The 14,953-nt window shown below is 38.9% G+C and overlaps 1 protein-coding gene across 1 annotated transcript in view; it reads right to left on the bottom strand.

Annotated features, from left to right (window-relative positions):
* The window catches only part of F5 (coagulation factor V), a 70,011-nt gene that overhangs the window by 29,239 nt on the left and 25,819 nt on the right, over positions 1-14,953 (bottom strand). The window contains 7 exon segments of the mRNA XM_032291441.1: positions 3-1,607; positions 3,046-3,258; positions 5,224-5,374; positions 8,682-8,893; positions 9,252-9,351; positions 11,432-11,609; positions 13,738-13,903. Of these exon segments, the coding sequence (XP_032147332.1) occupies positions 3-1,607; positions 3,046-3,258; positions 5,224-5,374; positions 8,682-8,893; positions 9,252-9,351; positions 11,432-11,609; positions 13,738-13,903 (2,625 nt within the window).

Here is a 14,953-nt window from a genome sequence, read left to right as displayed (position 1 = left end):
CTGACCCAGTTCCGGGGAAAGGTTTGTCTGACTAAGTTCTGGAGAGAGGGTCACCTGGCTGAGGTCTGGAGAGGTGATTGTCTGCCAGACTTCATGTTCTGAGGAAAGGGACATTTGACTGATATCAGTGGGGAAGGACTTGTGATTTTGGTCATAGTCAAGCATCTCACTGAACTCTGGAAAAGAGGATCTGTGACTGGGGTCTGAAGTAGAGTTCATTTGATCAGGGTCTTGAATAGGGAATGTTTCATAGCGTTCCTCTGGGGGCACTGACTGATAAAGATCTGGAGAACTTGTCTGACCAGTGTCATTTGAGGAATTCTGATTATGGTCAGGAAGTGAGGGTATCCAGCCAAAATCCACAGAGGGCAATGTCTCATTGAGGTCTATGGGAAGAGATGTTTTATTGGATTTATGGAGCCACAAGGAATGATTAAATCTTCTTTCTGAAAATATGTTGTAGGCTTCACTTCTTAGAGAGTGAAAGGCCCTTGGAGATAAATGAGCATGGTGTGTATGCTTCTCTTTTCTCTTTTTTCGTGTCTTAATGAGAAACTGGCTTCTCTTCAGTCCACTGTTTCCTCCATCCTGTCTTACTTGTAGAATTTTGTGTCTAACTCTAGGAAACTCTGGGTGGCCACTCAGCTTTCCAGGCTTGTTGGTAAGAGGGGTGCTTTCTCCCCAGGCATGTGAGGCATTCTGAGGGCTGATCAGCTGATTGTTAACAGCTGTGTCTTCATCAGTATCTTGGATTACTTCATAGCTACCTTTCTCAGAAGCCAAATGCCATTTCCCAACCAGAATCTTAGATGGATTCTTTTGTTTTAAGAGTAACAGATCACTAGGAAGGTCCTTCCGGGGCCTCATTCTGGAAGAAGAACCATTGTCTTGGCTTAGATGCCTCCCAATTTTATCTGTTGGTGATTTCATCCAGGAGAACCTGTGCTTTGCTGCTTGGTCTCTTTTCACCTTGGGTTCCTTATGTTTAGGATGTTCTTGACTTCTGAATTCTCCTGCACCAAGTGAAAGTAGATGTATCCTTGTGACATCTGACTGTAGAGGATCCTCTATAGGGTTTTCAGAATAAGGGCTGGAATGCTCTGCTCTGGAAGAATGGAAAACTGAGTTCTTGCCAATGAGGTGTCTCTGTGGGGAACCAGCTATAGTGGCTTGTTGGTGAGAAGGGGTTTTCTGAGGTTCTGCAAGGTTACTGACAGTGAGCTTACTAATATTCGTTGGGGAAGAATAATTTGAACCAACAGTTATATCTGTGTTTGGAGAAATAAATTCACTGTTATTCTCCAGAGCTAGGGCAGTAAGATTGAACTCCTCTTCTTTCTGATTCAGTGATGAATTTCTCAGTGACCTAATTCCTAACGCTGAAGCCAGTCTATTCTGGTAATCATAGTCAGCATCACTCTCTTCATCTTCATTTTCTGAAGGATCGTGCATTTTCCGTGTAACTATGACCGAAGATTCTGGTGGTTCATAAATCTCAATCTCATATGAGTCTTCATAATCATCTCGAATACATTTAACGTCCCTGAATTTCAGCCTCAGCTTTTTGCTTCTTGGATTGGAATTCATGGTAGTTAATATCCAAGTTCCTGCAGAAGAGAGACAGAGAGAAGAGAGATCTGGAAGTCTGAGAAAAGACATGCAAACATAAGAATCCATTGTGGCAGGTCATTTCTAATAAACTTTAGTCAGGGACATTCAAGTATGGGCTGTGGACCACTGCTTATCTGTGAACTATTGATTACTGGGTCTCAATAACATAAGGAGAGAAAATGAGAATGAAATGTTTAAGAAACTTTTTTTTTCTAAAGCAATTTGACATTGCTGCGACTCTAAGCACATGACTAGTGCATTTATTTCATTTAACAGAATACAAACCAAAAGTATTAGTTAGTGGAGATTAGGGGAGAAAAAGGTCTTTCAGGACAGGTAGTATCTCACTGTTTGAGAATATATTAAGAAAGGGGTGAATCAAAAATAAAATGAACTTTTAATATCATAAATAACAGCACATCTTATTTTAGAAATAGAGTTAAGGGGATGATGATGAGGTCTATCCCCACATATAAGAGACATTTAGATGTTTCTAAGTAATAAGCAATTCAAGAGGGCAACTTTGAATCTTTGAAATGACATGCATTGCTGGCACACTAAAGATTTCTTGGGGTCAGGTGCGGTGGCTCACGTCTGTAATCCCAGCACTTTGGGAAGCCAAGGCAGGCAGATCATGAGGCAAGGAGATAGAGACCATCCTGGCTAATATGGTGAAACCCCATCTCTACTAAAAATACAAAAAATTAGTCTGTAGTGTCAGCTACTCAGGAGACTGAGGCAGGAGAATCGCTTGAACCTGGAAGGCGGAGGTTGTAGTGAGCCGAGATCATGCCACTTCACTGCAGCCTGGGTGGCAGAGCAAGACTCCGTCTGAAAAAAATTTCTTGGTGAGTCTCCAATAGTTACCATTGCTGGTATCTACTGAGTGCTAGGCACTTGGCACATATTACTGTTTGAATGGTCAAAGTAACTCTGTGAGGTGTGATTTGTGGCTCAGCGAGGCCACATAACTTGTGTAAGGTTACACAGCAATTGAGTGGCAGATCAGGACTTGCACTCCAGTCTGACGAACTCCAAAGCTGGTGCTGAAGCAGCCTCTGAGGCACTGTACCTGATGACTGAAGATGGCTGTCGCAAAAAAACTGAAAAGGGCATTTTGATCAAAGAAATTCTCTTTTGTGGCCAAAATATTTATGCTTCTTCCTCAGAGTTATGCCTTATTTTTCTGCTGTTGTATGTCTTTACTTCCTACTTTGCCCCGAGAAGGAGAAATATAACCCACATTAAAGGACTGGATCCATTTAAGTCATTAATTTCTCAAAGAGAAATCATGAGAAACATTGAAAGAAAAGCCTGCAGGGGATCAGGGAGATAAACAGAGGAGCCCTGGCAGCCTGGAGAGCTGCCCACAGACCTTTATAGACCAGAAATTCAAAGCAAGCTGCCTCTCTGAACGTCCAGGCTCTTACTCACCAACATTATCCATTGTGACCGTCACAGATTCTCCACGCATGGGGAAGAGGGTCAAGGTGTCCTCATGCCTCTTTCCATAGATGAATGAGTGCCCAGTGAAGTGGATGGTCAAAATGTCATTCTGGGTCCCCACACTACAGAAGTGCCACTGAACAGTGTCATCAAAGCAGAATCCAAGAGTAGGTATGCTCTCGGGCACATAGCCATTGATAGCTGAAAGAGTAAAATCTGTTAAAATTCTAGGTCTATGCCAACGAAAGGGCATGTGTCTAATTATACCTAAGATAAATGTCTCTGTTAATATGGCTGTGTCAAAACAGTGATTATCCAAGATAAGCTTTATCTGATCTAACATGTGACTAGAAGATCAAACTCAGAATTCTCAAATGAGAGATTATTCTTCTAAATTAGCCAAAAGAGAAATATCAAGAAAAAGATAAACCTTCCATTTATATTGATTTATTCATTCATCAAATGTATAGTAAATATTTTGTGTTCCACTCTCTGCCTTTAAAGATATTCCAATAATTCCACTTGGAGGCCTAATATAAGAAATTCATCTTTTTGATAACATTAGTCATTGGATAAGAAGTAATGTACCTAAAAGTAAAGACCATTTAGCATATTTTTTAGTTTTTATTGCTCTGTCTTATAATCTATATAGTACCCACAGTTTCGGGTATCCAGTTCATACATTTTCATTATTGTTAAAAGGGACACAGCTGTAGGGAATATTTTTATTATATACTAAGCATAGCAGTAAAAAATCAAAGGTTTGATTTCTATGAGGGCAGGGCTCATATCTACCTGGATTACCACTCTCAGCCTTAGTACCAGTGTAATGACTGATGTTAACAAATATTTAAATACCTACTTAAATCACTTAAGTCACTTGAATAACTTACATGATATATTATTATTAGTTTGTACCTCATTCTAGATGTTTTTCTAAATCGTCTATAACTGCATTGTTCAATATGGTAGCCATTGGCTACAAGTGGCTATGAGTACTTGCAATGTGGGAAGACTGGACTGAGGTATGCTGTGAGTGTAAAATATACATTGGATTTCAAATACTTAGTAATAAAGTAAATATCATTAACTTTTATATGGATTATGTGTTGAAATGGTAATATTTAGGGTATATTGAGTTAAGTAAAACATGTTACTAAAATTAATATCACCTATTTCTTTCTTCAATGTGGCTATCAGGAAATTTTAAATTACATATGTAGCTCATATGTACTTTCTATTGGACAGCACTAGTCTAGAACGATGATCGATTCACTGCCAAAAGGAAGTGATGCAAAGAAAGCTGAGAGTAATTTTCTGTCTGAATTATTTGTCCTGGCACCTGTGAGCTCTGATAATCTGTAGCTGTCAGTCGTCTGAAGCTATATGAACAGAACATGGAGAAATCATCCTCACATGTGTGATTACCTAAGAGAGAAGGTGATTACCATGACTGTAGACTCTGAGAGGGGACTCACTAGGGGGACCCTGGCTGTTGTGGAGAAGTTTGCTTCCAACTGGCTCAGTGACATTTCTCTCAGACTGCCATGGCAGTGCTTTTGACTACGGAACTTTAGAACTGCAGCAAATGCCGGAACCCTCGTTTAGGAAATTCCTTCTGTCCTGAACTTCTTACTGACCACTTTAAACTTCTTCATGCATTGAATTTCCAAGACTCTTAGGTCCCTGTAGCCATTTTGCCCTACTTTGATGTGTTAATCCATCTTTGGATTATTTGCCTTGTTTCTGCCCTGGCCATATAGAATATTCACCCTGAACTCAGTCTAAAGTTCTTGGATGCTACTGACATGGACTGTAACATCTTCCATTACCCCCAGCCCCTCACCCTGTTCCTCACTGCCCAGAGTATGTCTGTGTGTGCACACGTGCATACGTGTACACACACATGTGCATGTGCACACATACCCACACGCTTGGAACAGAAGACCAAGTCCATTTCTAAGGATAGAGAGCCTTTGACCTCTTGCTTAAAAATTTTGCTATGATGTCACCCATGGATTTCATCACCAAGTCTTTGGACTGGAAGTGAGGATTGGAGGTGCTCTTTAGCGAGTGGATTCTAATCCATGTCTCTGACTCTAGGCACAGTCATATTTCAACCACAGGAGTGAAAAACTGATGAACAAAAATAGTACTCTGACTTACTGCTCATGACGTTCGATTCGTAAAAGTTGGGGTCATCACGTTTCACCTCATCAGGATTTTCACAAAACTTGTTGATGTTGTCCTCAAGGTACCAGCTTTTGTTCTCGTCGAATACAGCAAACACAGCCCTCTGTTCGATGTCTGCTGCCCTCTGGAGGACAAAACAGCATAGTACTGGTACAAGAACAGATGCATAGACCAATAGAACAGAATACTGAACTCAGAAATAAGGCTGCCCACCTACAACTATCTGATCTGCCAGAAACCTGACAAAAACAAGCAATGGGGAAAGCCTTCCCTATTTAATAAATGGTTCTGGGATAAGTGGCTAGCCATAGGCAGAACATTGAAACTGGACTCCTTCCTTACACCATAAACAAAAATTAACTCAAGATGGATTAAAGACATGAATGTAGGCCAGGCACGATGGCTCATGCCTGTAATCTTGGCACTTTGGGAGGCTGAGGCAAATCCCAGCTACTAAGGAGGCAGGCTGAGGCAGGAGAATAGCTTGAACCCAGGAGGCGGAAGTTTCAGTGAGCCGAGATTGCGCCACTGCACTCCAGCCTGGGTGACAACGTTAAGACTCCATCTCAAAAAAAAAAAAATGTAAATGTGAAACCCCAAACTATTAAGCTCCGGAAGATAACCTAGACAATACCATTTGGGACATAGGCATGGGCAAAGCTTTCATGATGAAGACACAAAAAGTAATTGCAACAAAAGCAAAAATTGACAAATGAAATCTAATTAAACTAGAGAGCTTCTGTACAGCAAAAGGAGCTATCAACAGAATAAACAACCTGCAGAATGGGAGAAAATTTTTACAAACTATGTATTGACAAAGGTCTAATATCCAGCATTCATAAAGGACTTAAATTTACAAGAAAAAAAACAAATAGCCCCATTAAAAAGTAGGCAAAAGACATGAACAGACACTTTTCTAAAGAAGACATATATGTGGCCAAAGAGCATATGAAAAAAGCTCAACATCACTGATCATTAGAGAAATGCAAATCAAAACCACAGTGAGATACCATCTCATACCAGTAAGAATGGCTATTATTAAAAAGTCAAAGGCTAACAGATGCTGACAAGGTTGTAGAGAAAAAGAAATGCTTTTACAATCTTGGTGGGAGTGTAAATTAGTTCAACCACTGTGGAAGACACCATGGTGAGTCCTCAAAGACCTAAAGTCAGAAATACCATTCAAGCCAGCAATTTTATTACTGGGTATGTACCCAAAGCAATATAAATCATTCTGTTATAAAGACACATGAATGCATATGTTCACTGCAGCACTCTTCACAATAGCAAAGACATGGAATCAACCCAAATGCCCATCAATGATAGACTGGATAAAGAAAATGTAGTACATATACACCATGGAATACTATGCAGCCATCAAAAAGAACATGATTATGTCCTTTCCAGGGACATGGATGGAGCTGGAGGCCATTATCCTAAGTAAATTAACACAGGAACAGGAAAACACATACTGCATGTTCTCACTTACAAGTGAGAGCTAAATGATGAGAACATATGGACACATATAAGGGAACAGTACACACTGGGGCCTATTGGAGGATGGAGGGTGGAAGAGGGACAGGATCAGGAAAAATAACTAATGGCTCAATTCCTGGGTGATGAAATAATCAGTACAACAGACCTCCATGTCATATGTTTACCAGTGTAATAAACCAGCACATCCTGCACATGGACCCCTGAACTTAAAAGTTAAAAAATGCTGTATTCAGTCATTAGTGTTCTAGCAAATTACCTACACCACTGAGTTCTCAGAAACCAAAGCGACACAGTTCCTGGAACTATGGAAGCCATCTATTTCAGGCATTTATGAGAGTCCATTTTGTACACAGCACATGTTAGAGCTGAAGGTAATATGCAAATGCAAACAGAACAGATCAGAAAATTCAGAGATTAAAACATCCCAAAAGAGCCGGGCGTGGTGTCTCACGCCTGTAATACCAGCACTTTGGGAGGCTGAGGGGGGTGGATCACCTGAGGTCAGGAGTTCAAGACCAGCCTGGCCAACATGGTGAAACCCTGTCTGTACTAAAAAATACAAAAATTAGCCAGGCATGGTGGCTCACGCCTGTCATCCCAGCACTTTGGGAGGCCGAGGCAGGCAAATCATAAGGTCAAGAGATTGAGACCATCCTGACCAACATGGTGAAACCCCGTCTCTACTAAAAATACAAAAATTAGCTGAGCATGGTGGCACATGCCTGTAGTTCCAGCTATTTAGGAGGCTGAGGCAGGAGAATCACTTGAACTTGGAGGCAGAGGTTGCAGTGAGTAGATCACACCATTGCACTCCAGCCTGGTGACAGAGGGAGACTCCATCTCAAAAACAAAACAAAACAAAAATACCAAAATTAGATAGGCGTGGTGGTGGGCACCTGTAATCTCAGCTACTAGGGAGGCTGAGGCAGGAGAATCACTTGAACCCAGTAGGCAGAGATTGCAGTGAGCCAAGATGATGCCACTGCACTCCAGCCTGAGTGACAGAACGAGACTCTGTCTCAAAAGAAAAAAAAAAAAACACCCAAAAGAAAAGTCTCATTTCACCATGGCAACTGAAAGTCTGTCTATCTCTGTAATTGCACACCTTTCAACATGAATGATTAACTGAATATGATCTGAATAATTGCGAAGGGTAGAACAGAAGGTTGCAATAGAAAAGTATGCTTCTCCTACCTGTTTCCTTTCCTAGCTCAATAAATCAGGATCTTCCATGTGTCCAGAAATTCATTTCTGATTTTTTCTCAACATATATTTATGTGGTATGCCTTGAGATAAGACCTCTTTGGTTATAGTTTAGCATAATTGGGAATTTTAGTTTAATAATATGAGACTATAATTCTTCAATGCAAACTCAGAAATTCAGTATACTTGTTCACATTCTTCTGTATAGTTTCAACAGAGATGGATCATTATCTGGGTTCAATTTCACTAGGAACTGTGTCTCTAAACGTGGTTGTTTTCAGAGAATCTCTCCTCTCTCTCCCTACTGCAGGTCTCTAAAAATAACAAAGACTGGTAAAGAGCTATACACTTTTACCAGATGGTATCTCACTGAACCCACAAACAGACCTGTAACATTTTTAGGAGGGGTATTGCCCATTTGACAAAAGGGAGAAATTAGGAAAGGCTAATCAACTTGCTCATCACATCCAATACCAACAGCCGTGGGATTTGAAACTAAGAAAACATATGTTACCACACTCTAGACTTGCCTTCTGCAGTGAGGGTCCTGATTAAAAATAGACAAGACAAAAAACAAAGAATAAATGTTATCACACGGGTGCTAAAAAGGACTACTTGATATTTACTGTTTCCTTGAAGGAAAAGCCCCATTATGTAGGCAGGAGACCTAATACGTTCTAGCCAGAAGAAATTCCCAGAATTTCTGAAAGGTTACTTCAAGGACAAAATACCTGTATTCCTCGCTTGTCCAGGGATCTGGTCTTACAGATTAGAAGTAGTCCTATTAGCCCAGAGGCGATGTCTCTCATGATGTCCACGTTACTGTAGTACGGTCTTGTTAAGCACTGGGCATCATTTTCTGTGGGTTCATCTAACTCTAAGATGTTCCACTTATAAGTATAGGTTTCCCCTGGTTGAACTGCTCTGATCATGGTGTTACTGCCTGAAAGAAAATATATTCAACATTATTTTCCTTTGCAAAGTTATTTCATGATAATAAATAAATGAATAATTGAGCTTTCGTTAGAATCGATTAATATTGCAAAATGAATTCTTTGAATATTCTGCTTGGAACCTGGATAGCAGGTAGCCATTAGATACTGCTCCAGTAGAGGCCGCTATGACACTAATAAAAGACACCAGATGAAATTTCTTAAGTGAAAAGGGTGATTTTTAGGATACTCGTACGTGTATACTCCCTGACTTCAGTAGTGACACCATTGGGCAAGGAGAATAGCAGAAAAACATGACAGCCTTTCAGAAGCCACTAGTGGGATTCAGTAGAAGTGAAAGATTCAAACCTGAGGTGAAGGAAGAGTTGACTTCATCTTCATAAGGCGAGAAGGTCACTCCATGAGGATAAATGCTATAGGGGCGGCTGGCCATATTTCTGAACACGATCTACAAAGTTAGATCAAATTTATTCTAGGATTTCAGGTTGATCATGAGAACTAATATAAGATGCTAGCTTTGCATATTCACCTTTTGGGTGGTGTGTGTGTACACACAGTGGGAAAATTAGATCTGTTTATCTGCAGTAACCGCCCCTCATCACCTGGAAGGAGCATCGGAGAGCATATTCCACTCACATATTAAGGTGGAAAATGGAAGCGAAGTCTGACTTTAGAGGATAGGTTAGGAGAAGTGACGTTTTCCTCACAGTATCACCCTCTCAAAGCAGGTCCCCATTCGCCTGTCCTTCTCCTTTCAGCTTGTGCCAAATCTCATTTTGAATCTGCTCCTCATTTCTAGACCATGATCCCCTTCCCATGCCTGGCAGATTTTTTAGGATACTGTCTTTGAAGTCATCTTCTCAGCTGGGTACAGTGACTCAAACTTGTAATCCCAGCACTTTGGGAGGCCAAAGCAGGTGGATCACTTGAGCTCAAGAGTTCAAGACCAGCCTGGGCAACATGGTAAAACCTCGTCTCCACAAAAAAAATACAAAAATTGGCCAGGCATTGGGGTGCATGCCTGTAGTCCCAGTTACTTGGGAGGCTGAGGTAGGAGAATCACCTGAGCCCAGGAGGCAGAGGCTACAGCGAGCCATGATCACATCACTGCACTCCAGCCTGGGCAATGGAGTAAGGCCCTCAAAAAAAAAAAAAAAAAAAAAAAAAAGCCACTTTCTTGAGAGGCACAGACAATAGCCAGATCCTGAACTTCTCATGAGGTATGTCTATACTTGCTAAGAGCATATAAAAGAGATCAGAAATGGAAGAAGGGAAAGACACATGAAGAAAAAAAAATGCTTTTGTCCTTTGGGTATTTTAAATGAACAGAATAGACCTTGTCAGATGAATTATACACACAGGAGTCCTAGACAGTCTCTTTAATTTACAAAAGAGAACCTTAATCTTATCTTTTATTTGGTTGATTATCAAAGCCTTTGGATCATCCTTTGTCAGTAGATTATCTGCATTCTAGGATCTTGTCAAAGGTTGCAACCCTCAATTCTCTGCTGTCTAATTCTTATCTAGCTTGGTGAAGTGACATGACATTTAAGAAGAATTGCCTGAGAAAAACTCCATGTTCTTGATACATGGAGTTGACCTTCATAAGAGTCCAACCATACCTAGACTACATTAAAAAATGTTTGAGTAAAAATTGTTTCTGTTCAATTATGTTTACTGCTATGTTCTTAGCTATAATGAGAAACATTATTTTTAAAAGCTTTGCAACTTTTAATCTATTATGCCAGTTATAAGAATTTTGTTAAGGATGCCATCCACTGTATCACTCAGCACTCTCTTTTGAAGAATTCATTAAAGAAGTTTTTCTTAGATCTTAATATCAGGGTAAATGGAGCTTTCTTTTTGTAGATGATGTAAACCTCACCCTGACATATTTCCTTTTTTTTTTTGAAATGGAGTCTCATTCTGTCACCCAGGCTGGAGTGCAGTGGTGCAATCTTGGCTCACTGCAACCTCTACCTCCCGGCTTCAAGCGATTCTTCTGCCTCAGCCTCCCCGAGTATCTGGGACTACCGGTGCATGCCACCACATCCGGCTAATTTTTGTATTTTTAGTAGATAGGGGTTTCACCATATTGGCCAGGTTGATCTCGAACTCCTGACCTCATGATCCGCCTGCCTTGGCCTCCCAAAGTGCTAGGAATACAGGCATGAGCTACCACACCCGGCCATATTTTCTTTTTTACACTGGCTGCTATAAAGCTTAGGACAAAATTTGAAGACAGACTTACAGGGTCACACAGTAGCTATTTATCTGTGGCTTTATTTTCTCTATCCCAATTACATAGACTCTTTGTTTTATGCCTTTATAATCTGAGAAATTATCTCAGATCCTTTGTATTATTAAGTAGGCTATAAATTAATGCAAATATTAAATAAAAACTAAAAGTTGCATTTGAATTTAAAATTATATGAATGCCCTTTTCTTTTAAAATTAAAAAATAACCAGGTACTTTGTAATATTTTGCTATTTAATTTCTCCAATGATTCTGTATTTCTGTTACTTACTTTGAGTGTGTCTCTGACCTGGGCTCTGATAATAGGACCCAAAATCCCATCTTCTTTCATATGGGGATTCTCTATATGTTTGGTGAAGGACTCATCTTCGTACTGTGTGTAAATAACTTTCTTATAATGTTTTCCAATTCGGTTTGAGAAATTATCCAAATGCAGAGACCTGTATTTTCTTAAGGTGAAACAAAATTTTAAAAAATTAAGCCACTTTCTCAAATAGAGATGTCAGTAGGATGGGGGAAACGCTTGTGCTGATAAGTTCTGCTAGTTCTCTAAAAATTTCTTAGTGTAGCTTGCAAAGTCCTGATGTTTTCTGTCAGTTGAAAAACTGGAAACTTCTAAGTTGCCTCTTGCATCACTGATAAAAGTCACAGGTAATTGGTTAGAAGCAGCTACTTAGATCTTCCTATCATTCTCACTGAGACAGCAGACCTTTGATATCTCTGGGAAAAGGCATATACTGGATGAAAGGATACCACAAATTTTTCTAAAGTCTCTCCTATCACTTAATCTATGATAGCCTTTTTGGTTTTGAAAGCATTTTTTAATCCCTAAAAGCATCTTCTCACCCCAGGAAGCCTTTACTAGCACTATTAATTATAGTTCTATGCTCTTGGGCTTTCTTCCACCATCTAACCAATCCTCAGAGATGATTGAAAAACAACCTCCTTCACCCATTTTTTTGTAGCTACTGAGATAAATACTTCAGCAGCAGCAACATGAACCATTTTTCCCCTGCCCTTTTATTGCCTTAGTTTGCAAAAGCAACTATATGCAGCCAAAAAGCATATTTTAAAAAGCTCACCATCAATGATCATTAGTGAAATGCAAATCAAAACCACAATGAGATGCCATCTCACGCCAGTCAGAATGAGAATGATTGAAAAGTTAAGAAACAACAGCTGCTGGCAAGGTTATGGAGAAAAAGGAGCACATATACACTCCTGGTGGGACTGTAAATTAGTTCAACCATTGTGGAAGACAGTATGGCAATTCTGCAAAGACCTAAAGTCAGAAATATCATTTAACCCAGCAATCCTTCAAAATAGAGTATCTGTCTATTTTATGAATTTATTTTACACAGTGGAAAGCAGTGACTGTTGCCAAACACTCCTGGATTCCTATCTCAGTTCTGTCACCAATTTTATACCCTTGGTTAAAGTTCTTTTTATTTGGTTCTTTTTCCTAGTTTGATTCTTTTTAATAGAAAATACATTTGCATAATTTTTATTACAGTAAAAACTCTTACTTATATCTGATAACCATCAATGTGACCTCCCTAGCCGTCCCTCAATTTTCTTGGTGGCCACATATTAATTTCATGTGTATAATTTCAGAATATCTTTATGAAAATAAATGCAAATGTGTCTTACAAATAAGCAAATATAAATATTCTTTAACAAAAGGCAGCTATATATACATGCTAGATTATATCCCAACTTTTCAATTTAATAACATATCTTGGAAAACTTTTTGTATTAGTACATATAGAGTGTTTGCATCCTCTTTTTTTGATGCTTAGTATTCCACTGTATGAATGTATCATAATTTATTAAACTAGTTTCCTAATGATTGACATTTTGAGTTGTTTCCAGTCTTACTACTACTAACATTGTAGCAGTGAATATGTTGTACATACATCATTTCACCTGTGAACAAGTATATCTGTATAGTTAGATTTCCAGGATGAGATAGCTGAGTCAAAGGGTTTATGCATTTAGAATTTTGATTCATATTCCCAAGTTATCCTCCAGAATCTCTTTACCAATTTAATCTTCCACCAGCAATATATGATAGTGCTTATTTCTCACAGCCTAGTCAACAGATGATGTCATCTGGATTTGTGAATCTGTTAGATAAAAATAGTATTTCTGTGAAGTTTAATTTGCATTTCTCTTATTATGAGTGAAGTTGGGTAACTTTTCAAGTGTTTAAGAGCTATTTGAATTTCCAAATCTCTTAATCTCTCTGACCCATTTCCTCATCTATAAAAATAAATAAGAGCATTATCTGGTTGGTAGAATTGAAGTGAAGCTTTCAGAAAGGGTTTAATACAGTGCTTGGCAATGGCAAGCATTCAATAAGTGGCAGCTGCTGTTGCTATGTTTATAATGATTAGGCTGAATTTCTTTGGTGATTTGGGAGTAATTCAAGATTAATTTTTACAAGAAGACTTAAATAGAAACCAATACATGTCCCCTTGAGAGCTGTCGACTTATAACATTTCACCCCCAAACATCTAGGGCCCTATGGAATGTATCTTGAATCTTTGCCCAGTGGTATGAACCCCAACAACTCACTTGTCCATATTCGCTGGTATTACAGGTGCGTAGTCCCAGATGACTTCCTCTGCAGCAATGAAGTATTCCCACCTCTTAATTTGCCGCCTCTGCTCACGAGTTATTTTCTTAAGTCTCCTGGTTTTCTTTGGGCAGTTTTTAATGTCAATGTAAGCCTGCATCCCAGCTGAGTTAGGAAAGCAAGACAATGAAATAACTTGAGAGAAGAAATTATGGTTGATGGAAATGCATATCCTTTAAATCAATTTGTGGAAGATTTATATTAATATAGAAACAGTGAAAGTAATGCAAAGGCGACTTTTGAAGATTTTAGTTTGGAACTAATTCAGTGGCATCCAGAAAAGGCAAAAATTTTAAAAGGGAGGAAAAGAAGAGGGGTTAGGGGAAAAAACTTGGAAAGATTCCCTTTTATTTCTCCTCGAGCAGGCAAATTTATTATAATTTTCAACTTCTTAAGACCCTATGAATTATGTCTTGTTGAATTCTCATTTTTCTGTCATCTCTCCCTTAATCTGTAAAATGAACAAAGCACTAGTACTTAATGAGATTGTTGTTAAAAATTAAATATTAATAGCAATACATAATGTACTTATCCTTAACAAAAAACAAAAGTTTGTTTTAATATTATCGGGAACTCTATCTTTCACAGATATTGGGATGGTTTTATTACTTCAAATATAATTTTGGCTGCCCATGTGAAAAGAAATGGAAATGATCTCATGAAGTATCTCCTTCTTATATGTGTTGCTTATACATTATCTCCTCCTTATATGTATTGCTTATAATGATTCCTATAGTGATATAATTTACTTAGATTTTAGTCTCTGTTTACATGAACCCTCCTCTCAACAGTTTTTCAGCAACAATGTGTAGTAGAAAAGTTATTTTGTTTACATGACACCCCATAACCTGGGCTGGTTTATTTTCCCATTTGAATTCACCAGTGTCCTTTAGAGCTCACCCCTCAGCTGTTTAGATGCTAGGTATGATCCATTCAACACACATTCATTGAGCTCCTCTCCATACTAGACTTTTTATTCATGCCACTGTAAAGCTTAATGGTTTCAAGCTAAACTTTTACACTTTCCATAACTTAGTGCTTCTGTAAATTGGCAGATGTTTGTTTTGTGCTAGCACCCAGGTCTTTTTCTCTGGCTACATATGAAGTAATCCCAAGAAAGAATATCTGTTTATGGATTTGTTTCCTTCCTCCTTT

The sequence above is a fragment of the Sapajus apella genome, unplaced genomic scaffold (genome assembly GCF_009761245.1).
Source record: "Sapajus apella isolate SASKATOON/1434 unplaced genomic scaffold, GSC_monkey_1.0 scaffold25, whole genome shotgun sequence".
NCBI classification, from domain to species: Eukaryota; Metazoa; Chordata; class Mammalia; order Primates; family Cebidae; genus Sapajus; species Sapajus apella.
The sequence above is the reverse complement of the archived record's forward strand: the minus strand, read 5'-3'. Positions and strand labels throughout refer to the sequence as shown.